Consider the following 25,745-nt stretch of genomic DNA (forward strand, 5'->3'; position numbering starts at 1 on the left):
ATACCGAGTGCCTTAGAATTATTGCCTAGTTTATTTAAAATGAAACACCCTGTGTATTAATTAAATTGATTAATTAACTATCTATATTTTGTTTATAATAATTTTATAAAATACGAAGCATCATCTACAACAGCAGTTATTAGTACTAAATATTTGTTTTAATAAATAAATAATAATATACAACAATATTCATCCCCTCTCCTCTCAAATTCTTTTTTTTTTAACCCATTTACAGTTCTAAATGAGAGTAAGAATATTATAGGTCCGAGAAATCGGTCTTTTTAAAGGATTTTTGGACTAATTTAAATAATAAGTGTATCAGGCAAACATGTTTCGAATGTAACATTTTTTCATTAAGATCATTAAGAAGTTACAACAGGTATTTCAAAACTATTTTTAAAACATGTTCTACTGATACTAATTTAAGCAAATATTTGATTTTATTCACATGGTTAATTAAAACCCAACAAACTTACAAAATTCAATTTTTTGTTAAATACTTTCCAAGATTCATAGATACGTTTGACTGAGCAATATATAGCACCGGGATAAAACCCAAACCCACACACTATTATTCAAACTCTCATTTATCGCGGTTAAATTCAAATCGAATCTTATTTTGTATAATAATATGACACAAACAAAATATATAACACATTTATAAAACACAACATCAATATAACTTCGTGCCATTATTACAAAGAGTCTGTTGTTGCACATGCGCATTACTATTGCTGCTAGTACTCAATTGAGTTGTTTCACTACGTAATGGTGGCGGTGGAGGTTTACGTTTGCAACGTACACCTCCAACGGTAGATGATGATGTGGTTGACGATGATATTGACGAGGGACGTCGTTGAATTGAAACTGGTTGCGTTGAATACACATTATTCGATGTTGGATACACATTCTCATATAAATTATCAACTAAAACATCACCCACGCCACCGTAATGTTGTTCCACCCAATTGGATACATTTGTTTCGCGATAATCATCACCAGGTGGTGGATCACGGAATCCTAACACTTCGTGTGGTGTTGTTGTCGGTTCTAATTTACATTTCTGCGCAACTTGCCATTTTTTTCGCATCACTCGTTGTAAATCTTTCAGGAATTCCGTTGGTGGAGCAGAAGCTGAATTTGATAATTTTTTCGGTGATGTTAGCTTCGTTTTTTCTGAGCGTTTAGGTACTGGAGGTGGTGGAAGAACTGATACATCCCCCATCGAGTCTTCGTGGTCTCCATTTGTCGTGGGTGGTAAATTGAATGTAATTTTCTTGATTACCTTCTTAGGACTTTTTATATGTGTGCCAGTACCACTCGTTGGTGGTACTGAACCTATAGTGTTTGGTCGTATAGTTCCAGTTGCTTGATTAAAGAATATTTGCTGTGGGGATGCAGTACCGTTTGGTGTTAAATCACCACCACTGCTACTTGTTGACGATGATCGTATTTTATTTTGGTGTAGTTTTAACGTATCACAGTATGGTGTAGCTGTTGGAGGTGGCGGTGGTGGAGGCAATGATATTAATGATAACTGTGAACCTGATATATGATCGTTGCCAATATTTGAATGTAAAGAGGGTAATTCACCAGGTCCCGGTGGTGGCGGTAACGAATCTAACGATAATGTTGATTTAAATAGGTCATCTTGATTCGATAATATTGGAGGCGGTGGAGGAGGTGGTGGTAAATCCTCATTTGATTGTGGATGATGGTAATGTTGATAATGCCGTTGATGATGATTTTGTTCTTCATGTGTCGTTGGCGGAGGTGGTAACGATGCTATTGGTTCATCCTGTACAAAAAATTAAGAAATTTAACAACTAAAAAAGTTGATTGTTTAAAACAGTCATTCCCAAAGGTCTATAGGGTTTGCCATTTTTTATGTCGGCAATTAAACTATGAAAAATTTTGAAGAAAAAAAAAAGAACCGATTTCTAGTTGAGATATTTTTATTCAACGGCTGGGGATATATCTAAATTATGACAAATTTGTAAATGGTCTATAAGCCAAAAATGTTTGGGACTTACTGGTTTAAAGAATTTAAGAAATCAGCATAACTTACCATTGAAGATGATGTAGTAACATGAGCACCAGGATATATAGGACTAGACGAAGATGTTGGTGTTAAATTATGATCACTTTTAATTGAATCCATTGACGAACATGATGTACGTATTCGATTATAACTATGCTGATAACGTTTTAATGTACTATTCTCATCTACAGTTCCACCTGAAGACGATGATTTTCTTCTATTTGTGGTATGTCTACGAGTTAAGGTACCTGAATTTGTCGTTATAATATCTCCTGAACCAGGTGACAAATCATCACCATCGTCATCAGCATCATTATCCCGTAGAATTTCTCCCACTTCTTTCAATTGTCGTGTTATACTTGTTAATGGAAGACTTGGTTTCATTGATGGTTTCCGTTTTATCGTGCCCATAGGAAATTCTGAATCAAATGCATTTGTTGTTTCTGTCGAAGATCTCCACTGGTTATCACCCCCATCGGACATACAACCACTGGAACTTGAACTACTTGCCCGACTATGGCGTCCACTAGGTGGTTCTGACGATGGTGGTGGTTGAGATTGATTCTGTTTTGCAATCGACGTCACCGAACATGATCTCGCATGTGCTAACATATCTAAATCGTCTTGCGCCAAATCATCAACCAAAATACGATAGTTATCCATTAAACGACGACCGTATTTCGCAATTTTCATGGCACACATCCAACGGTCTAACGTTAATTGATCTTCGGCACATAAATATTTGATATATTTTGTTGATTTCGAGTGTTGTAATCTAGGATGCTTAATCGCAAAACAATAATCGGTTGGGGCCTTAAATTTTTTCTTCCATCCAACACCGTAATAAATTTGGTTATTGTCAAACGTGGCCAAACAAATTAAATCTCGACCCAATGATTTAACACCTAGTGATTTGGAATTCATTTCCTTTGGACAATAATAAATTCCCGATGCACGAAGTATAAAATGATATTTTTTCCAACCTTTTTTCGTATCAGATTTCAAGTATAAATTCGTTTGGAGATCGGGTAATTGAATTAGATTTGTTGGTGAATTAAAGTATTCTTCAAGCAGTAACATTCGAGAATGATCATCGTAGTATAAATCAGTGTTTGGATCGTCTGTAGATGTTGTTAAATATTGTTCTGGTTGTAAAAACATTTGTACTTTATCGTAACGTTCCATAAATATTATCTTATTTTTAGAGTCTCTTGTCCATAACATTAAATTTTCGACTAATAATTCGTGGTCTTCGTAAACTCGTTCTAGTTATAAAAAAAAGAAGATAGATTAAATACAGATGATATTGGCGCACGCAAGTTTAAGGTCCTTTTAAAAATACTATCTGAATTTACTTACCCATATATAATTCTGGCAAATGTTCAACAATTGCCCATTTCGGATCCATTTGAACATGATTCTTATCAGCTAATAGTCTTGTCACATATCCACAAGTCATTTTCTCATCGACTAACAACGATTTTGTGGAACCGTCTGTCGTAAACGCTTTTATAAATAATTTTTTAACAGATGCCTCTTTCATTTTCTCTAATGCCATGCGAATTTTTTCTGCTTTTATGCGTGTGGCCGAATCCTAAAACATTATAAAAGTTGAATTTAGTAATACTGCAGAAAGCAATTATTATCCCGTTAGCACTTGCAGAAATTGACAGGACGTCAAAAAATCACTCGAAGCACTCGATACTGCGATTATCTGTTAATTTTCACAAAAGCGACGAATGAACGCTCCTTTCCAACTTTTCGTCGTCTCAGAACATCCTAGATCGACAATATCTGATGTTTGCTGTACCTCGGAGAGTTAAATAAATAGCAACTGAATATCACCTTTTGGCATAAAAAAATGTTCTCGCCCTCGAAAAATGAGTTTCTTGTTTTTATTTCTATGTCCTAAGATGATGAACAACAGTTTGAACTCTCCCTTTTATTATTCCTGCACACGGGCCTGGTTTATAATTTTTTAAATCATTTCATTGCAAGATAGTTTTGGGACTACTAAAATAAAATTAAGAGTTTAAGTTCCCTGTTCACATACCTGTGTATTATTTAAATTTGATGTAAAATGAGATGATTTAATACCAGTGTTTGCGTTAGTGCTATTCGTAGTACCCACGCCAGTACTGCTGGACGCAGATGATTCACTAGATAGCATTGAAACCGTATCACTGAATGCTGAATCATTATCTGGTGAATCTGTTCGTATTGATCCATCATTCTTTAACATTAATTCACTTTCTCCGGGATCCAATTTTAAACAACGATTCCCGTCTGACGATGATCGAGAATGACTGCGGCTTTGATGTTGTTGTTGTCGATTATAATCACCTGTAATTTCAGAAAATAAAACATTAAATCCCATTAAACCTGGTCTGAAACAATCATCCCTTAACTAAAAAGTACGGTCGTGAGCGTTAATTTTAACAAAATGTTTTATTGTTTTAACAGCTTCATTTGTAGCCTAATAATGATTGTTCTAGCCCCCCCCCCCTCTAACTTTTTGCTTTTGAAATAACAGTTACCCACCCGCATCGCTGAAAGATTTCGATTTTTTTAAAAGTAACATATATTTCGAGTATTATGCGTGAGGGATTGGAGGAATAAGTGAGGGCAAGGGAGGTTCAGTGAAGGGGGAAGCGGGTATATTTTGGGAAAAATCTGATTATATTTATTTTTTGCATGTCCTACACAAACTTGGGATCATTTTATTTAGACTTTCTTTACTCTATATAGTCCAGAAACATAAGCAACATTTTTAATTTCTCAATATCTTTTCTCAAGTCCGATAAAATGCCAAACAAATCAGATATCGATAAAATCGAGAAAAAATTCATATGAAGATAATTAACGACCCATAATTTTACTTTAGAACATTCTTTTTATTTTTGGCTGGCTCTTATTAAACTATTTATTTTATTTTTTTGTATTTATTTAGCTTTATCCATCTATGTCCATTTATGGAATTACAGAAAAAGAAAAAAAAAACAAAGTTTGGATATCGATCAAACTAAAACAATTCAACATTCTAAAAATGTTGGTTATACCAAACAAGTTATGGATTCTCTCTATACAGCAGACACAAGTATAACATACCAAAGAATATATAGAGTGTACCAATAAATCGGTAGCTATTAACAACCAACCTATGATAATTTACGTTAGAATTTAAAACTATCTTATCATATTTACTGTAAATTAATAATAATAATAATAATATAGTCTAGTCAGCAACTTTAAATTGACTATTAAATTAACCCGGAGAAATAGGTTCAATCTGATGTCAGAACATGATGTCCCCCAACAAACTCATGTCAGAACATGATGTCCTCTAACAACGAGCTATTAGCCATAATAGATTAAAATGGTCCATCCATATATGTTTTATTTAAAATTCAAAACTGGAGTTCTTATTGGTACACCCTTTAAAAAATTGTATTGTCATGGGAAACTCAAAAAACAAAGTGGGTTATTTGGGGACTAGGGTGGTCATCATTTAATGCAGAAAAAATTTAAACTCATTTCACTTTTCGACTTGTAGTTCTATCTGTTGTTAGAAAGTTGATATTCCGTCACCGGATTCGCGTTTAATACCTTTACATGTGCAAAAATTCGTATAGCCAGAGGCTTTCTCTTTCAGGGAGATCCTACAAATTTTTAATGCAAACTTAAAATGGATACGTCATCCGGCATCCTCATGATTGTAATGCGGTTATTACGGGGCACTCCATAAATTATTACATAAATAAATCGAGCATACAAACAAAATTATTCTAAAATAAAGTTTTAGCAACTAAATCTCCGAACATTCTGTAATACATAAATACATAAATCAACAATAATACATAAATCATCAAGGAATATATATTTTATTTAAAATCAGAAACTTTTCAGAGGGGGGAATAATCTGAGGAGAGAAAAGACATGATCCCGATTGACATATCAACGCCCAGGTTAAATCGCTAATGATAGAAGTTTGAAATTTCGAGAGAATATTAATTCTATACTGTAGATGTCATTTGACTAAAATGTTATAACAATTGCCTAAAAACACTTACTTGATTGTGATGAACGTTTATGAATTTTCGCATGGTCAATATCTTCATCGCATTGCGTTTCCAGCGCACATAATTCACCCAAAATTGCATCCAAATCCACATCTTGTGAGTCTTCTAAATTTGCCATTGAGAATCGATAACTATCGATACGTGGAGCACTGATTTCTGAGGTTAATGGTTGTTTTAGATTAGTTCGACCTGAAGTCGAGCTTATGGTCTCTAAGCCCTATGCCAAAAAAAAAATTTTCCGAAATTAATTCAATTGAATGTTTATAAATATTTATTTACAATAAATGTTTTAGGTATTTAGACGCCCCGCGTCAAAAAAATAATATTACACAAGCCGGATGTTGGATAAATACCGGATATCCGGTAAATGTGACTACTATTTTATTAAAAAACTCTTACGAGAAGAAAATATCAATCGAAATATGAAATTTGATTTGAAATTTACTTACCACAGTTAAATTATCAAGTTCACCTAACCATTCGTTTAACAATTGTTCGGGATTTAATTCGGAATCAGAATCGCCATCATTTAAATTTTCGACATATGAATTAACATTTTCTATGATTCGATCCATCTAAATTAATTGAGAGAAAAAAAAATTAGTTTAAAATATTTTAATATAAGAAATTTAACCCTTAAATGTAGTCATATAAAAAATGGTACCGAGAAAATTGGACACACTTTTATTAAAACGTCTCTGAAGCTATCAGCCGAAATAGCTTAGGTCAATTTAAATATTTTTCAGGACAGACGAACTCGATCTTTAAAAAAAGTCTGGAGTATCATTAACTGATTGAAAGTGAATTTGAGTCTTTGTGTAAAACGATTGATAAGACGTTATTTTTGAGTGGCAATTAAAATTTCATTCACACATTCAGCTCGCATGAATTTTTCCCTTTTATCTTCCGGACTAAAAAAGGTACAACTAATATAAATTGAAACATATTGATTAATTTTGTCAATTTTAAAATGATTATTTGTCAATTTTAAAATCGATAATGAATAATAAATTATGAATCTATAATTAATCATTTTAAAAACATTTCAACAAAAATGAAGTCAGTGTTTTTAATGCCAAATTTCTTCATGTGTTTCTGCGTTAGCTAAAAGAATTCCCTCTTAAGAGAATGAAAAAATAACAAATTTATGAGAATTTTTTTAGAGTTTTAATGATGTTGATGTTGCTGATTTACGAACTCAAACTAACTTTTTATGTCCTGAGCACGCTACAAAAATTTCGGTTTGATATCTCTCTCGTTTTTGAGTTATAGTGTTCACGGACGGACAAACAATCGGAAATGGACTAATTAGGTGGTTTATGAACACCTATACCAACATTTTATTTGTAGCATCAATATTTTTAAGCTTTACAAACTTGAAACTTAACTTATTATACCTTGATATATATTCCATACACATAGGCTATGAACAGTAAGCCTTGGTACTCTCAATAGTCAAAGAATAGGAAAAGGCAGGCTCATAGCAGATGAATCTGTCGAAGATATTAATTCTTCATTGTCTGTTCGGTAAAATTGAGTAGTGACAGTATATCTAGTAATTACTGACAGACTTGTGGTTGAAAGTTAGTAACGATGTATTCTGATGATTTAGAAAAGTGCTTTTAATGAATGTATCCATCTACGCTTTTATTTAATAATGATAGCTCGAACCGGAGCTGTGCCTCCAACAACACGGTTTAACAAGTGCTAAGAAATAAAGAACTTAAAAAAGGTAGATTCTCCTATGACGATATATCGACTGAATGTCAAATAACTGAAATAACTAAGCCTTTCCTATGGAAATAACGATGGTAAAATTCAATTTACACGGAAATTTCATGTATTATTTCATCAATTTTCTAACCCTGCGAAAAAATTAAATCTATGGAGATGAACATTTAATTCACCTAATTAAGAACTCTCAAAGATATCCCAAAATTAACGACTACAATTAAGGGTTAATTTTATAAAGACTTCTTTCTAAAATAGAACATTATAGAATTAAGAATGATTTTATTGCAAACAAAAATGTCACACTTTTTTAAACCAAAAATGCGCATTTATTTTAAGAAATACATTTATTTATAATATGCTTAAATTACATATTATTTTATCATAATTATTTTATAATTCTAAGAATTATAAAAAGTAATTATTTCTAAAAATATTTTACTTTATATTATGCATATGCATTTATACAAGTCATATTTTAATATTCATCTGACTCCCTCATCAATTCACTGACAAGATAAGTAATTTATTATTTGAAAGAAAAAATAAAAATTATATTATTTTTTTTATCTACACGAGTAAAATAAATATGTTGAAGGCAATGAATGTAATATTGATACAAACCTAGTCTAAATAATGCATAATAAGAATTAAAAAATTGTATTTATTTGAATTATCAAATTAAAAAATTATTAATTCCACACTAAATAATAAACAAACACTATGATTTTAATTAATTTTTATTAGAAAATATTTTAATTATTAATACACCACTCGTTTTTTTTTTAAGTCACTAAACTTATTCAAACATACTTCTTTTTTAACACATGACTCATTTATTCACTCACTATTGAAATGCTCGATGTTCTATCTCATTCTAAAACATGAAAAAAAAAGGGGAGACTAGAGAAATATCGAAAAAAAATTGTACACCAAACAATATTTTGAAATAAAGAAGCCCTCGAAAATGTTTTAGGGAAATGTTGGATCTAACTAAAATGCACGGCACGGGATCACGGACTCTAGTAGGATGAAAAAAAATCCGCCCTACTCTAGTCTTTCATAATACGGAGACTTTAAACTTCACTTACTCACACACAACTCACTCTCAGACTCTATCTCTGGTGTATGTGTATGTTGTATGTAGATGGACTGTTTTTATTATTTCGTAAGTGTTTTCAAGGACTTGTGCGGTTTTGTGGTTTTGTGGGAGGCTCGTAACCTAGTTTCCTAATCATCAAAATTTCATACACATTATTCATGAATATTACCGATTTCGTATATCAGGGTAATAATATTGGGAACAAGAGAGGTGATGCATACGGGTCACTAACACCTAAACCTAAAAGTCTTAAGGAGGCTTCAAACCCTGTTTTTATGTATGTAATAACTAATAATACTCTCAAAGGCAAAATTAACCGTCCATCCTACATTTGCAAATTTTTCTACCATGTATATGTATATGAATATAACAAGGTATACTATAGTTTAGTCCCAAAACAAATACGAACAAAATTTTGGTATACATGATCATAAAATCACCTATAAGTCCATTTTCGCTTGTCCGCCTGTCCGTCCGTCTGTCAGTGCAATAACTCAAAAATGGAAAGATATATCAATCTTTATATCATTTTTATATCGTGTTTAGGACGTAAGGAAGTGAGGTCGAGTTCGTAAATGAGCTACATAGATTAATTGAGTCTTGGCTCCGTAAGATCCATCTTGTAAACCGTTAGAGATAGAACAAAAGTTAAAATGAAAAAAAAAATGTTCTTTATAAAAAAATAAACAACTTTTGTTTGAAACATTTTTTCGTAAACATCACTATTTACCCGGGAGGGTGAAAATTAGGCCCAATCCAATACATGGGAATATTAGTTATGTGTGTGTTTGATGTATAGATGAATGGCTATCTAAGAGTGCCTATCTTTCTTTACTGACATGAAGATTAAATCAGGCAATTTTTTGTTTTCATTTGTTTTAATGATTTTTGAGAAACTAACTCTGTTAAGAGATTAAAAAAATGGATAAGATAGACATATAATTAATATATAATAATAATAATAATAGCAAGCCCCATTTCTCAGACTATTCTGGCTATAGCTAAAACAGATTTACTTCCTTCAACTACATCTACTATTTTTGTTTATTAAATTGTATAATATATTTATCTTTGTCTACTTACAACTGTCATAGCACACAACACAGCGCTCATAGCACATGAGTTGAGTTGAGTACTGTACATAGTGCAATGCATTCAATGTTTGAGAGTGACCAGAATATTTATGAAGTTTTAATTCCAAATTTCAATAAAATAGCCCCATAGTTTTGAATTTATAATAAAAACCATTGTATTGTTTCTATAAAAAAAAACATGTTTTAAATTTATTTTTTTAAGACTAAATTTAGTCGATAATAAACCATACAAAAATTTAAATTGTTAAATTTTACCTTCTAAAAGGATGGCGATTGGTTTAAAAAACTTGGATATATCAGATCCTAGAAAAATTAGTGAATTTTATTCATGAAAGGTATTCATGAAAGGGGGGTAGTTGCATCAAAAATTTAGCGTTTTTTCAATTAATACTTTATTTTATATTAATTTATGAAAAGTATCTTTTTAATATTTTAATTTTCGATTTTGTTAATAGTTTTTATGTGTTAATAACAAAATCCTGTTTTACATCTTTTCAATTTCTATTTATAACAAAATTTTTTGAGAATCCCAAAATTCTTGAGTTTTTTGTTGAAAAATTTGTTTTTATAAAATAGAAATAATTTAAATATGATCGTTGCTTCGTTAATCGCATGTGTAGTGTTTGTAAATAATCGTAATAGTTCTTAAATGTAGGTAATGTAGGTATGTATAAACATGATAAAAAATATAAATCCAGATGGCTCTGTCTATGTTTAGTTTAATTGTATTTATGATTATAATTATAATTAGTTGTTATTAATGCATTATTTGAATTAATAAAAGAAAAAGAACTTGTAAGTTATTTTAAATATTATATTAAATAAATATAAACATAATTCATAAAATTTTGAAAATGTAAAATAATTTAAATATAATCGTTAATGTTCGTTCATTACCGTGATAGTTCCAAGAAATTGAAATACAAACAACGCCACTGCCATAAAGTGTAAACAACATCAATCAAGATGGCTGCCTTTTATTTAGTTTATTCATTTATTGTGCATTTGTTTTGTTATTACAATAATAATTAGTTGTTATTAGTTAAAAATTTAAGAAATTAAACACGTAAGTTACTTTTATAATCATATTTATTAAATTTAAATATATTTCCTAAAATTTGGAAATCTAAAATACATAAAGTCGAAACAATATCGACCAAAATGGCTGCCTTTTATTTAGTTTATTTATTTATTGTGCATTTGTTTTGTTATTACGATAATAATTAGTTGTTATTAGTTAAAAATTTAAGAAATTAAACTTGTAAGTTATTTTTATAATCATATTTATTAAATTTAAACATAATTCCTAAATTTTGAGAATATAAAATACTTTAAAAATAATGGGGAATCGGTCAAGCAGGGAGTTTCCAATTTCAGACTGTAGGTGGCACGCAAGTGAGAGTGGTACTTCTAGCGGTAACATTTAAAAGGCTGCAACTTCAGGTCGAATTTAATTATTAATAATCTTTATATTTAATATAAAAAATAAAATTATTAATTTATATCTTTATAAATTTTTTTAAAATAAAAAATTTTTCTAGAATATAAATTATATATTTTATTTTAAATATATATACATATAAAAAAAATTAAAGATATTATGGTATTAATAAATATATACATAACATTTTTGATATTTTTGTTAGTGCTTGCTAGATTTAATAATTAATATTTGGTATATTTTATAGAAATGTATTTTTTTTTTATAAATTATTAAATCTAGCACTAACAAAAATATCAAAAATGTTATGTATATATTTATTAATACCATAATATCTTTAATTTTTTTATATATATATATATTTAAAATAAAATATATAATTTATATTCTAGAAAAATTTTTTATTTTAAAAAAATTTATAAAGATATAAATTAATAATTTTATTTTTTATATTAAATATAAAGATTATTATTAATTAAATTCGACCTGAAGTTGCAGCCTTTTAAATGTTACCGCTAGAAGTACCACTCTCACTTGCGTGCCACCTACAGTCTGAAATTGGAAACTCCCTGCTTGACCGATAACCCATTGTTTATGATCGTACATCTCCGTGATAGTTCGTAGAAATTGAAATACAAACAACGCCACAAAAGTGTAAACAACACCGACCAAAATGGCTGCCTTTTATTTAGTTTATTTATTTATTGTGCATTTGTTTTGTTATTACGATAATAATTAGTTGTTATTAGTTAAAAATTTAAGAAATTAAACACGTAAGTTATTTTTATAATCATATTTATTAAATTTAAATATATTTCCTAAAATTTGGAAATCTAAAATAATCTTAAAGTAATCGTTTATGATCGTACATCTCCATGATACAAAAGTGTAAACAACACCGACCAAAATGGCTGCATTTTATTTAGTTTATTTATTTATTGTGCATTTGTTATGAAATTAAAATAATAATTAGTTGTTATTAATTAATAAGTGAAAAAATAAAATTTGTAAGTTATTTTTATTATCATTTAATTAAATATAAACATAATTACTAAAATTTTGAAGATATAAAATAATTTAAATATAATTGATAATCGTTAATGTTCGTACATCACCGTGATACGTAGATAGCTTCAAACCCTCTACCAAGCTATGTACAAACAAACTGATATAAACAATAACAAACAAAATGGCTGCCTTGTATTTATTTTATTCATTTATTATGCGTTTGTTTTGTTATTAATTAATAATTAAATAAATAAAAATTGTTAGTTATTTTTATTACTCTTTTTTTTTTAAATTATTTACATATTAATTAAATACAAACAAAACACTAACACAAAATTTGATCCCTTAAATCTTAAATTAATTAAAATTTACAAAATTTAAACTTTTTATTATTTTTAACTTGAACTAATTGAATTTTATTTAAATTATAAATTTTTCGTATTTATAGAGACATGGCCCAGATGAACTTGAAAAATGGAAATTGGTGCGTGTCGATGAATATTTTCGTGTTATTGCACTTGGATTGCCTGTTCCAAGGTATGTAAATATAACTTTTTAAAACTAAAAGATTTTAATGGCTAATATTTCTTCCTTTTTATAATAATAATGATAATTTTTAATAAAAAAAGATTATAAATAAAATTATGTTAATTTGATTGGTTATTTCAGAGAAGTCAGTTTTTGATTTTGATTGATTTCAGATACACTGGTAATTTATTGGATCCACCGTTAAGATCAAGATTTCAGGCACGAGATGTATCCCATCTTAGTTACCAGGTAGGTGCCTCTTTCTCTTTTTTACTTTTAATTATCTTTTTTAAAATATTGATCACAATTATTATCCTATTTATTACACTAAACTTATCCGTTGTCATATCTTATATTTATTATTACTCTAGCAAGTTTTTTTCTGTCCTGCCCTTATTTTTCTTACCCCTTTATTAAATTCCATGATTCACCCTTCATTTTCAAGCTAATTATGTTTAGATTTGATGAAAATTATATTCATGGTCTAAAAATGTACCGCTTAAGAAGAAACACGTTAGATCAATAATTTGAACGAAAAAATATCTTAAATTTGAACAAATTTAAATAATAAGTTTATTAGATATTTATTGTTATTTTTAGTAACGGGTTCCGATAACTACGGTAGTGGGATTCCGCACGGGTCAAGTTAGTTTGTTTTAATGAGTGCTAATTTCTAATCCTACAGGATTTTAGATGTACGTTCATTCAACAAGTATTCTGTTTTATTGTTTACTATTTATTAACCCCCGAAATTAAAAAATAGGTGATATAAGTTTGATTGCTAGGTGTGTGTCTGTCTCTCTGTCGGTGTCATCTTTTTGTTTGAAAGGTCATTTAACAGAGAGTATTCTTAGCCATGTTTTTTTTTTGTGTGAATTTAGGATTCCGTACCTGGAACAACTAAAAAATAGGCCATAATTCTTAATATAGGTTTAGTTTGTAGAAGGCTTTAAGGAAATAGGTAATTTGATAGAGAGTGTTCTTAGATATGTTTCAAGTGTAAGTTTAGGATTCTGTACCCAAAAATTTCTGGAGGGTTTTTATTCGTTTTATATATTATGTTGTGCATTGTATCGTACATCGTACATCGATCATCGGTCAACTAAATAATTTCCTTTACAAATGTAAAGAAAACTGTTGTAACCCCCCACCACTCAAAAAATAAAAACACGAATTAATAAAATGAAATTGAGTTTATAAATAAAAATTTAGTAAAAAAATAAGACGAAAATTACATTTAATGCACGCAACCATTCAAGCTTGGTTAGTGCTTAGTGCTAAAGCGTAGAAAAGCTCTTTCTCTCTCTCTCTGTTTATGCGAATATTATAATGGTTGTTACCAAAAACAGTAACAATAGCACAGCTTTAATAACAATATATAGGGTGTCCTCCTTTTTATACCATCTGTATGTTATAAAAAGGACACTCTATAAGTTTAGTCCCAAGTTTGTAACGCTTAAAAATATTGATGCTATGAAAAAAATTTTGGTACAGGTGTTCATAGAATCACCTAATTAGTCTATTTCCTTCCGTCTGTCGTCTGTCCGTCTGTCATCACGATTACTCAAAAACGAAATGAGATATCAAGCTGAAATTTTTATAGCGTGCTGAAGACGTAAAAAGTGAGGTCAAGTTCGTAAATGAGTAACATAGGTCAATTGTGTCTTGGATCCTTGGGACCCATCTTGTAAACTGTTAGAGATAGAACAAAAGTTTAAATGTAAAATATTTATTTTTTTTATAAAGAACATTTTTTACATTAAACTTTTGTTCCATCTCTAATGGTTTACAAGATGAGTTCTTCGGATCCAAGACTTTAACCTTTGTTGCTCTTTTTCGAACTCGACCTTTCTCTTTACGTCATGAGCAAGCTGTAAAAATTTTTGCTTGATATCTTTTTTCGTTTTTGAGTTATCATGTTTACAGACAGACGGAAAACCGTAAATAGATTTAGTAAGTGATTTTATGAATACCTATACCAAAATTTTGGTGGTATCATCAATATTTGTAATGTAACTTTCCTTACTCGATCTTGAACGCTTCTCTGTTCGGTATCCCTTGTACGTGGATGAGTACAGCACGTACAAGGGATTCAAAATGCATAAAAGTGTATTTTATTTTATAATGAATTTGAAAACAAGCTTTCGAGTATTTTTAATGATTTTGTAAAATAATTTGTTGATTCCGTTCCGTTCCAACACGTTTTAAAAGTTCTTAAATAATTATTAAGTGGATTATAAAATAATTTTAAAATGAATGTTTTAATTTGTTTTCAGATTGGTGCGAACTTTGGGTGCAGGACGTGGTTTTATTTGTACAGATTGCAGTGAGTTGCCACAGATTTTAAAACAAATTTTTACAGCATCTGTTCTACGATAACGATAACGATAGATCTATTATTAAATTTTAGTTCAATTTAAAAACATTTGTTAGAATATTAATTTAATGGTTCCGTACCTAATTATGTAAATTGTTATTTTTATTCAAATAAAATAAAATTTTTTTTTGTACAAATAAACTATTTAATAACTTTGGACCACAAACCTATAATTTATCCTAAATTTGTGAAAATATTAATAAAAGTGATCTTTATTTGGTGTTACCTTTATTCAATTAAATTGATTTATAATCAATCAATCCAATCCAATCCTGTTTGATCAGCTTAAAAATAGATATGGTCCAAAGCTATATTGATTTACATTAACTAGAGCTAGCTAACATTAGATCGACGTGACGTTTAAACTTATTATTTTTACCCGATTAAGCAACGCAAAGAAGTAATAATGTGTTTATCAGTCTATGTAAGTGTGTTCCTGTATGGCACACACGTTGATCAATTTTAAGGATTCTTAAGTCAATCGAATGCTACTGTAAATATGACAAGAATGAAAATTCAAAAAACTTAATTATGTCAAGTGGGGTGGGGTATCATTGAATAGGTATTTGAAAATCCTAACTAAAAATGGTAAAATAAAATAAAAAATCAAAAAACCCGACTGAGTTAAATATAAACTGAAAGGAAAAAAACAAATACAACAGTTTACACAGCGACTTTAACGGTCGAGACCCATTATTGCGAAAATTCAAGCCATTGTAAATTTGAATGGGTGGCGACCGTTAAAGTCGCTATGTAAACTACTGTACTTGTTTTTGTTTCTTTTCAATTGATATTTAACTTAATCGGTTTTTTTTGATTTTTTTAAATAATTTTATTTTAGTAAGGGCCTTCTAAGAGTTCAACTTAAACACATTGATTGCATTGTTTGTTTAATTAAATTAGATGGGTGTGGGTGTGGGTGTAGGTATGGGATCTAATGTTAGATTAGCTTAAAATGGTTGATATCATATTAAATGTTGCAGATAAATTTGAATGATTCAATAATTATTGTTAATTAAGGGTGGTGAACCAATTAAAATTAAATCATTCAAATTTGTATTTTAAACTTAAAAATAAAAATATATTTATGAATGGAGGTAGAGGTAGAGGTTCTGCATAAAACACAAAATATTATTAATTAAAAATAGTATTTTGTAAGGCAGGGCAGGTAAGAATCAACAGATTTTAATACTGTTTTTGTTTTTTGTTTTTAGTTAATTAATTTTATGTGCTGATACAAACTGATGTTGATGTTGATGTTGTGTTGAATAAACAACTGGATCATCTAATTTGACTAAATAAAGTTGTTAATGATTTGGTTGATCTGCAATCATTAATAATTATAAAAAGAATAAGGAATGTGTTCAAGTCATTCCTTTAAAATGTTTATACAAAGCCAAAGCTATCTACAGTCCTAGTGTTTTATTTAACGCTTTAGAAGAGATCAGTATAAATAAATAAATTTAATTAAGGAAAATGCTTCAAACAAACAAATATTTGTTTAAAATTGTTAACTTTTCAGGTCCAATTAAAAACTCAATCTGATTTATAACTGGCAAAGAAAACTTTAAATTAGAGAGTTCTTTATAAAAACGAAAAAACTTTTTATTTGAAACCTTTTTTTTTGTAAAGCGAATAGTTTAGACAGTAATTGATAGGAAAACTTTAGTTTTTTTATTAGTTTGTTTCCCCCTTAGATTTATTCCGATTTGTTATGATTGGTATTCCTAAAGAATCAAAATAATGGATTGAGAGATAAGTAATTTGTATGAATGGCACGCCAACTAACATTGAATACCTAGTACCTAGTTTTGTTGATGGACTGGACTGGATTGTAACTTTAAGAAATGAAAGATTGTAACTTAGAAAACTTGAAAGTAAATAACGAGTTTTCGATATGATGTAAGTAGTGTCTTTTCTATGACCCATTATTTTTTATTTAACTCTCTTGTAAATAAAAGCTATTAAGGGAAGGACCATATCAACGTGTCGAGAAGGATTCAGTCCAAAAGAGGTGATCAAACAATGTCAGCTACTGATTGCCGAAAATTCACAAGGAAGGAGATGGTATGCGGCATATTATATCCGGAATCAACTCACCAACATACAAGATCGCAAAATGGCTTGTGTCAGAATTTAATAAATTCAACAAGCCAACAGGTAATAGTGTCACGAATTCTATGGAACTCATAGAAAAACTTTAGGGTGTAAATTTATTAGATGGGAATAAGTTTGTATCTTTTGACGTAACGGCCCTTTTTCCTAGTGCGCCAATTAATATAGCGTTGGACCACTTGGAGGAATGGCGGACGGAGAACAATGTGCCTGAAGTGGATAAAGAAGAATATCTCCGGTTAAAGAGATTATGCATGGAACAAATTTATTTTCAATTTAATAAAAAATTTTATTAACAGGTACATGAAACCAGTATGGGCAATCCATTGAGCCCTTTTTTAGCAAACATCTTCATGTCAAGATTGGAAAAGAATTTAAAACAAGCAACGGAGTATTTCCCACAACATTGGTATCGTTACGTAGATGACATAATTACAATTATAAATACGAAGAAAACGAGTGTACAAGATTTTTTGGAATTTCTGAACAAAGCGGAACCCAACATCAAATTTACCGTCGAAGAGAAGCTGGATGGAAAATTACCATTTTTGGATTTAAAAATATCCAAAAATAGAGACAAGCTGACGTTAATAAACATTTACCGGAAGCTGACGAATGTGGATGGGTTCATTCCAAAGGACTCTTTTTATTATTAGAGCCACAAAATGACTGTTTTTAATTTTTCTGTTCACAGGTTAACAACATACCCATTACCCACAGCAAACTACAAGAAGGAATTCGTCAAAGAGCAGCTGGATGGAAAATACCATTTTTGGACGTAGAAATATTCAAAGATAGAGACGAGCTGGCGTTAATTAACATTACCCGGAAGCTGACGAATGTGGATGGGTTCATTCCAAAGGACTCTTTTTATTATTAGAGCCACAAAATGACTGTTTTTAATTTTTCTGTTCACAGGTTAACAACATACCCATTACCCACAGCAAACTACAAGAAGGAATTCGTCAAAGAGCAGCTGGATGGAAAATACCATTTTTGGACGTAGAAATATTCAAAGATAGAGACGAGCTGACGTTAATTAACATTACCCGGAAGCTGACGAATGTGGATGGGTTCATTCCAAAGGACTCTTTTTATTATTAAAGTCACAAAATGACTGTTTTTAATTTTTCTGTTCACAGGTTAACAACATACCCATTACCCACAGCAAACTACAAGAAGGAATTCGTCAAAGAGCAGCTGGATGGAAAATACCATTTTTGGACGTAGAAAAATTCCAAGATAGAGACGAGCTGACGTTAATTAACACAACCGGAAGCTGACGAATGTGGATGGGTTCATTCCAAAGGACTCTTTTTATTATTAGAGCCACAAAATGACTGTTTTTAATTTTTCTGTTCACAGGTTAACAACATACCCATTACCCACAACAAACTACATGAAGGAATTCGAAGGAATTCGTCAAAGAGAAGCTGGATGGAAAATACCATTTTTGGACGTAGAAAAATTCAAAGATAGAGACGAGCTGACGTTAATTAACATTACCCGGAAGCTGACGAATGTGGATGGGTTCATTCCAAAGGACTCTTTTTATTATTAGAGCCACAAAATGACTGTTTTTAATTTTTCTGTTCACAGGTTAACAACATAAACATTACCCACAACAAACTACAAGAAGGAATTCGTCAAAGAGCAGCTGGATGGAAAATACCATTTTTGGACGTAGAAAAATTCAAAGATAGAGACGAGCTGACGTTAATTAACACAACCGGAAGCTGACGAATGTGGATGGGTTCATTCCAAAGGACTCTTTTTATTATTAGAGCCACAAAATGACTGTTTTTAATTTTTCTGTTCACAGGTTAACAACATACCCATTACCCACAGCAAACTACAAGAAGGAATTCGTCAAAGAGCAGCTGGATGGAAAATACCATTTTTGGACGTAGAAATATTCAAAGATAGAGACGAGCTGACGTTAATTAACATTACCCGGAAGCTGACGAATGTGGATGGGTTCATTCCAAAGGACTCTTTTTATTATTAGAGCCACAAAATAACTGTTTTTAATTTTTCTGTTCACAGGTTAACAACATACCCATTACCCACAGCAAACTACATGAAGGAATTCGAAGGAATTCGTCAAAGAGAAGCTGGATGGAAAATACCATTTTTGGACGTAGAAATATTCAAAGATAGAGACGAGCTGACGTTAATTAACATTACCCGGAAGCTGACGAATGTGGATGGGTTCATTCCAAAGGACTCTTTTTATTATTAGAGCCACAAAATGACTGTTTTTAATTTTTCTGTTCACAGGTTAACAACATACCCATTACCCACAACAAACTACAAGAAGGAATTCGTCAAAGAGCAGCTGGATGGAAAATACCATTTTTGGACGTAGAAAAATTCAAAGATAGAGACGAGCTGACGTTAATTAACACAACCGGAAGCTGACGAATGTGGATGGGTTCATTCCAAAGGACTCTTTTTATTATTAGAGCCACAAAATGACTGTTTTTAATTTTTCTGTTCACAGGTTAACAACATACCCATTACCCACAGCAAACTACAAGAAGGAATTCGTCAAAGAGCAGCTGGATGGAAAATACCATTTTTGGACGTAGAAAAATTCAAAGATAGAGACGAGCTGACGTTAATTAACATTACCCGGAAGCTGACGAATGTGGATGGGTTCATTCCAAAGGACTCTTTTTATTATTAGAGCCACAAAATGACTGTTTTTAATTTTTCTGTTCACAGGTTAACAACATACCCATTACCCACAACAAACTACAAGAAGGAATTCGTCAAAGAGCAGCTGGATGGAAAATACCATTTTTGGACGTAGAAAAATTCAAAGATAGAGACGAGCTGACGTTAATTAACACAACCGGAAGCTGACGAATGTGGATGGGTTCATTCCAAAGGACTCTTTTTATTATTAGAGCCACAAAATGACTGTTTTTAATTTTTCTGTTCACAGGTTAACAACATAAACATTACCCACAACAAACTACAAGAAGGAATTCGTCAAAGAGCAGCTGGATGGAAAATACCATTTTTGGACGTAGAAAAATTCAAAGATAGAGACGAGCTGACGTTAATTAACGATACCCGGAAGCTGACGAATGTGGATGGGTTCATTCCAAAGGACTCTTTTTATTATTAGAGCCACAAAATGACTGTTTTTAATTTTTCTGTTCACAGGTTAACAACATACCCATTACCCACAACAAACTACAAGAAGGAATTCGTCAAAGAGCAGCTGGATGGAAAATACCATTTTTGGACGTAGAAAAATTCAAAGATAGAGACGAGCTGACGTTAATTAACACAACCGGAAGCTGACGAATGTGGATGGGTTCATTCCAAAGGACTCTTTTTATTATTAGAGCCACAAAATGACTGTTTTTAATTTTTCTGTTCACAGGTTAACAACATACCCATTACCCACAGCAAACTACAAGAAGGAATTCGTCAAAGAGCAGCTGGATGGAAAATACCATTTTTGGACGTAGAAATATTCAAAGATAGAGACGAGCTGACGTTAATTAACATTACCCGGAAGCTGACGAATGTGGATGGGTTCATTCCAAAGGACTCTTTTTATTATTAGAGCCACAAAATAACTGTTTTTAATTTTTCTGTTCACAGGTTAACAACATACCCATTACCCACAGCAAACTACATGAAGGAATTCGAAGGAATTCGTCAAAGAGAAGCTGGATGGAAAATACCATTTTTGGACGTAGAAATATTCAAAGATAGAGACGAGCTGACGTTAATTAACATTACCCGGAAGCTGACGAATGTGGATGGGTTCATTCCAAAGGACTCTTTTTATTATTAGAGCCACAAAATGACTGTTTTTAATTTTTCTGTTCACAGGTTAACAACATACCCATTACCCACAACAAACTACAAGAAGGAATTCGTCAAAGAGCAGCTGGATGGAAAATACCATTTTTGGACGTAGAAAAATTCAAAGATAGAGACGAGCTGACGTTAATTAACACAACCGGAAGCTGACGAATGTGGATGGGTTCATTCCAAAGGACTCTTTTTATTATTAGAGCCACAAAATGACTGTTTTTAATTTTTCTGTTCACAGGTTAACAACATACCCATTACCCACAGCAAACTACATGAAGGAATTCGAAGGAATTCGTCAAAGAGCAGCTGGATGGAAAATACCATTTTTGGACGTAGAAAAATTCAAAGATAGAGACGAGCTGACGTTAATTAACACAACCGGAAGCTGACGAATGTGGATGGGTTCATTCCAAAGGACTCTTTTTATTATTAGAGCCACAAAATGACTGTTTTTAATTTTTCTGTTCACAGGTTAACAACATACCCATTACCCACAGCAAACTACAAGAAGGAATTCGTCAAAGAGCAGCTGGATGGAAAATACCATTTTTGGACGTAGAAATATTCAAAGATAGAGACGAGCTGACTTTAATTAACATTACCCGGAAGCTGACGAATGTGGATGGGTTCATTCCAAAGGACTCTTTTTATTATTAGAGCCACAAAATGACTGTTTTTAATTTTTCTGTTCACAGGTTAACAACATACCCATTACCCACAACAAACTACATGAAGGAATTCTCCAAAGAGAAGCTGGATGGAAAATACCATTTTTGGACGTAGAAATATTCAAAGATAGAGGCAAGCTGACGTTAATTAACATTTACCGGAAGCTGACGAATGTGGATGGGTTCATTCCAAAAGACTCTTTTTATTATTAGAGCCACAAAATGACTGTTTTTAATTTTTCTGTTCACAGGTTAACAACATACCCATTACCCACAGCAAACTACAAGAAGGAATTCGCCAAAGAGCAGCTGGATGGAAAATACCATTTTTGGACGTAGAAATATTCAAAGATAGAGACGAGCTGGCGTTAATTAACATTACCCGGAAGCTGACGAATGTGGATGGGTTCATTCCAAAGGACTCTTTTTATTATTAGAGCCACAAAATGACTGTTTTTAATTTTTCTGTTCACAGGTTAACAACATACCCATTACCCACAGCAAACTACATGAAGGAATTCGTCAAAGAGCAGCTGGATGGAAAATACCATTTTTGGACGTAGAAATATTCAAAGATAGAGACGAGCTGACTTTAATTAACATTACCCGGAAGCTGACGAATGTGGATGGGTTCATTCCAAAGGACTCTTTTTATTATTAGAGCCACAAAATGACTGTTTTTAATTTTTCTGTTCACAGGTTAACAACATACCCATTACCCACAACAAACTACATGAAGGAATTCTCCAAAGAGAAGCTGGATGGAAAATACCATTTTTGGACGTAGAAATATTCAAAGATAGAGGCAAGCTGACGTTAATTAACATTTACCGGAAGCTGACGAATGTGGATGGGTTCATTCCAAAAGACTCTTTTTATTATTAGAGCCACAAAATGACTGTTTTTAATTTTTCTGTTCACAGGTTAACAACATACCCATTACCCACAGCAAACTACAAGAAGGAATTCGCCAAAGAGCAGCTGGATGGAAAATACCATTTTTGGACGTAGAAATATTCAAAGATAGAGACGAGCTGGCGTTAATTAACATTACCCGGAAGCTGACGAATGTGGATGGGTTCATTCCAAAGGACTCTTTTTATTATTAGAGCCACAAAATGACTGTTTTTAATTTTTCTGTTCACAGGTTAACAACATACCCATTACCCACAGCAAACTACATGAAGGAATTCGAAGGAATTCGTCAAAGAGAAGCTGGATGGAAAATACCATTTTTGGACGTAGAAAAATTCAAAGATAGAGACGAGCTGACGTTAATTAACACAACCGGAAGCTGACGAATGTGGATGGGTTCATTCCAAAGGACTCTTTTTATTATTAGAGCCACAAAATGACTGTTTTTAATTTTTCTGTTCACAGGTTAACAACATACCCATTACCCACAGCAAACTACATGAAGGAATTCGAAGGAATTCGTCAAAGAGAAGCTGGATGGAAAATACCATTTTTGGACGTAGAAATATTCAAAGATAGAGACGAGCTGACGTTAATTAACATTACCCGGAAGCTGACGAATGTGGATGGGTTCATTCCAAATGACTCTTTTTATTATTAGAGCCACAAAATGACTGTTTTTAATTTTTCTGTTCACAGGTTTACAACATACCCATTACCCACAGCAAACTACATGAAGGAATTCGAAGGAATTCGTCAAAGAGAAGCTGGATGGAAAATACCATTTTTGGACATAGAAAAATTCAAAGATAGAGACGAGCTGACGTTAATTAACACAACCGGAAGCTGACGAATGTGGATGGGTTCATTCCAAAGGACTCTTTTTATTATTAGAGCCACAAAGTGACTGTTTTTAATTTTTCTGTTCACAGGTTTACAACATACCCATTATCCACAACAAACTACAAGAAGGAATTGGATTAGATAACGTTGTTAATAGTTGACGTATTACAACTGATGCTAATTGATTGGATCCTCTTTCTACACCTCCAACTACACCAACAGATGATCCTTTACATAGATGTCTTGTACTAAATGGTCTTGCATCTGGTTGATGTGGTAATGGAACCAATTGTGTATCCAAGTAAGTAGCCATCAAATGCATTACAATCTAAAATTAAAATAATTAAAATTTTTATATTACAGTACAGGCTGTTCCTCCACCATCATTTAATTGATAAAATCAATCCAGTAAATGTATGTGTATCGATTTGGATGATTTTGACGTCAATCGATTTGTACTGAAGACATGGCAATCAAGAAAATTCAATATGGATGGCTACCAGCAGACGACATAATGTGAAAAATGTATTTTTTAAATAATTTTTTTATTTTAATTTGATGAATAATAAATAAAATAAATAAAGTGTAGGGACTTACAGCAGCATCGGTTGGTAAATGATCCTTCCATTGTTTACCATTGAAAGTTGAACCAGAATTCCAACGATATTCACTCATCGAACCACCTTTTGCTAGTTCTTGAATCCATTTTACTAAATACTCTTGATTCGAATTCATTTCTAAGAATGGTATTAATGAGCATAAAGTTGGTACATATTGTTGAGCTAATTGTGTTTGAGCTGTTTTGCTGTTGCTGTTTGTACACCAACCAAGTTATGACGATGTAATGCTTCATTCAAACAATCGATTTCATCAACCAGACGATGAAGAATTGTTTGATAAATCCACTAAAAATAATATTCATCAACATATATTTAGGCTCCCTCCCCGCAAGTCATCATATTTTTTAACCCTCGAACTAGAAAAAAGGGGTTTTATGGTTTATTTTTTAATGGTTTCTTTGGTTTTGTTTGAAAGGTAATTTAATGGTGAGTGTTCTTACTAGAAAAAAGGGGTTTTATGGTTTATTTATTATGGTTTCTTTGGTTTTGTTTGAAAGGTAATTTAATGGTGAGTGTTCTTACTAGAAAAAAGGGGTTTTTTGGTTTATTTTTTAATGGTTTCTTTGGTTTTGTTTGAAAGGTAATTTAATGGTGAGTGTTCTTACTAGATAAAAGGGGTTTTATGGTTTATTTTTTAATGGTTTCTTTGGTTTTGTTTGAAAGGTAATTTAATGGTGAGTGTTCTTACTAAAAAAAAGGGGTTTTATGGTTTATTTTGTAATGGTTTCTTTGGTTTTGTTTGAAAGGTAATTTAATGGCGAGTGTTCTTACTAGAAAAAAGGGGTTTTTTGGTTTATTTTTTAATGGTTTCTTTGGTTTTGTTTGAAAGGTAATTTAATGGTGAGTGTTCTTACTAGAAAAAAGGGGTTTTATGGTTTATTTTTTATTGGTTTCTTTGGTTTTGCTTGAAAGGTAATTTAATGGTGAGTTTTCTTACTAGAAAAAAGGGGTTTTATGGTTTATTTTTTAATGGTTTCTTTGGTTTTGCTTGAAAGATAATTTAATGGTGAGTGTTCTTACTAGAAAAAAGGGGTTTTATGGTTTATTTTTTATTGGTTTCTTTGGTTTTGCTTGAAAGGTAATTTAATGGTGAATGTTCTTACTAGAAAAAAGAGGTTTTATGGTTTATTTTTTAATGGTTTCTTTGGTTTTGTTTGAAAGGTAATTTAATGGTGAGTGTTCTTACTATAAAAAAGGGGTTTTATGGTTTATTTTTTAATGATTTCTTTGGTTTTGATTGAAAGGTAATTTAATGCTGAGTGTTCTTAGATATATTTTAGTGTTTTTTGTTGTTGTAAATTTCACTTGTTTATTACGCACATGAATCATTGACGTTTTACGAG

At 31.3% G+C, this 25,745-nt stretch overlaps 2 protein-coding genes and 1 long non-coding RNA gene across 5 annotated transcripts; 1 reads left to right on the forward strand and 2 right to left on the reverse strand.

Annotated features, from left to right (window-relative positions):
* Positions 1–503: 503 nt before the first annotated feature.
* LOC123293882 (ras-associated and pleckstrin homology domains-containing protein 1) lies at positions 504–8,509 on the reverse strand. The gene is made up of 7 exons (XM_044874857.1): positions 8,476–8,509; positions 6,570–6,695; positions 6,112–6,337; positions 4,095–4,384; positions 3,401–3,635; positions 2,069–3,306; positions 504–1,798 (listed from the first exon to the last, which is right to left on the reverse strand). Exons 2-7 carry the CDS (start codon positions 6,693–6,695, stop codon positions 674–676), a joined length of 3,240 nt encoding a protein of 1,079 aa, XP_044730792.1. The 5' UTR covers positions 8,476–8,509; the 3' UTR covers positions 504–673.
* A 2,479-nt stretch (positions 8,510–10,988) lies between these two features.
* Positions 10,989–15,451, forward strand: LOC123293898. 3 transcript variants are annotated; one of them, XR_006535060.1, is made up of 4 exons: positions 10,989–11,113; positions 12,945–13,033; positions 13,198–13,273; positions 15,301–15,451. It is a non-coding gene; the product is annotated as an uncharacterized LOC123293898 (long non-coding RNA). The 3 variants fall into 3 exon arrangements; XR_006535059.1 differs by lacking the exon at positions 15,301–15,451 and having other exon boundaries at positions 13,198–13,275; XR_006535061.1 differs by lacking the exon at positions 15,301–15,451 and having other exon boundaries at positions 11,080–11,117; positions 12,947–13,033; positions 13,198–13,275.
* Positions 15,452–23,873: 8,422 nt separating this feature from the next.
* LOC123294278 (transmembrane protein 209-like) lies at positions 23,874–24,517 on the reverse strand. The gene is made up of 2 exons (XM_044875404.1): positions 24,380–24,517; positions 23,874–24,110 (listed from the first exon to the last, which is right to left on the reverse strand). The coding sequence occupies exons 1-2, from the start codon at positions 24,515–24,517 to the stop codon at positions 23,874–23,876; spliced, it is 375 nt and encodes a 124-aa protein (XP_044731339.1).
* Positions 24,518–25,745: the final 1,228 nt, after the last annotated feature.

Source organism: Chrysoperla carnea, chromosome 2 (genome assembly GCF_905475395.1).
Source record: "Chrysoperla carnea chromosome 2, inChrCarn1.1, whole genome shotgun sequence".
NCBI lineage: Eukaryota > Metazoa > Arthropoda > Insecta > Neuroptera > Chrysopidae > Chrysoperla > Chrysoperla carnea.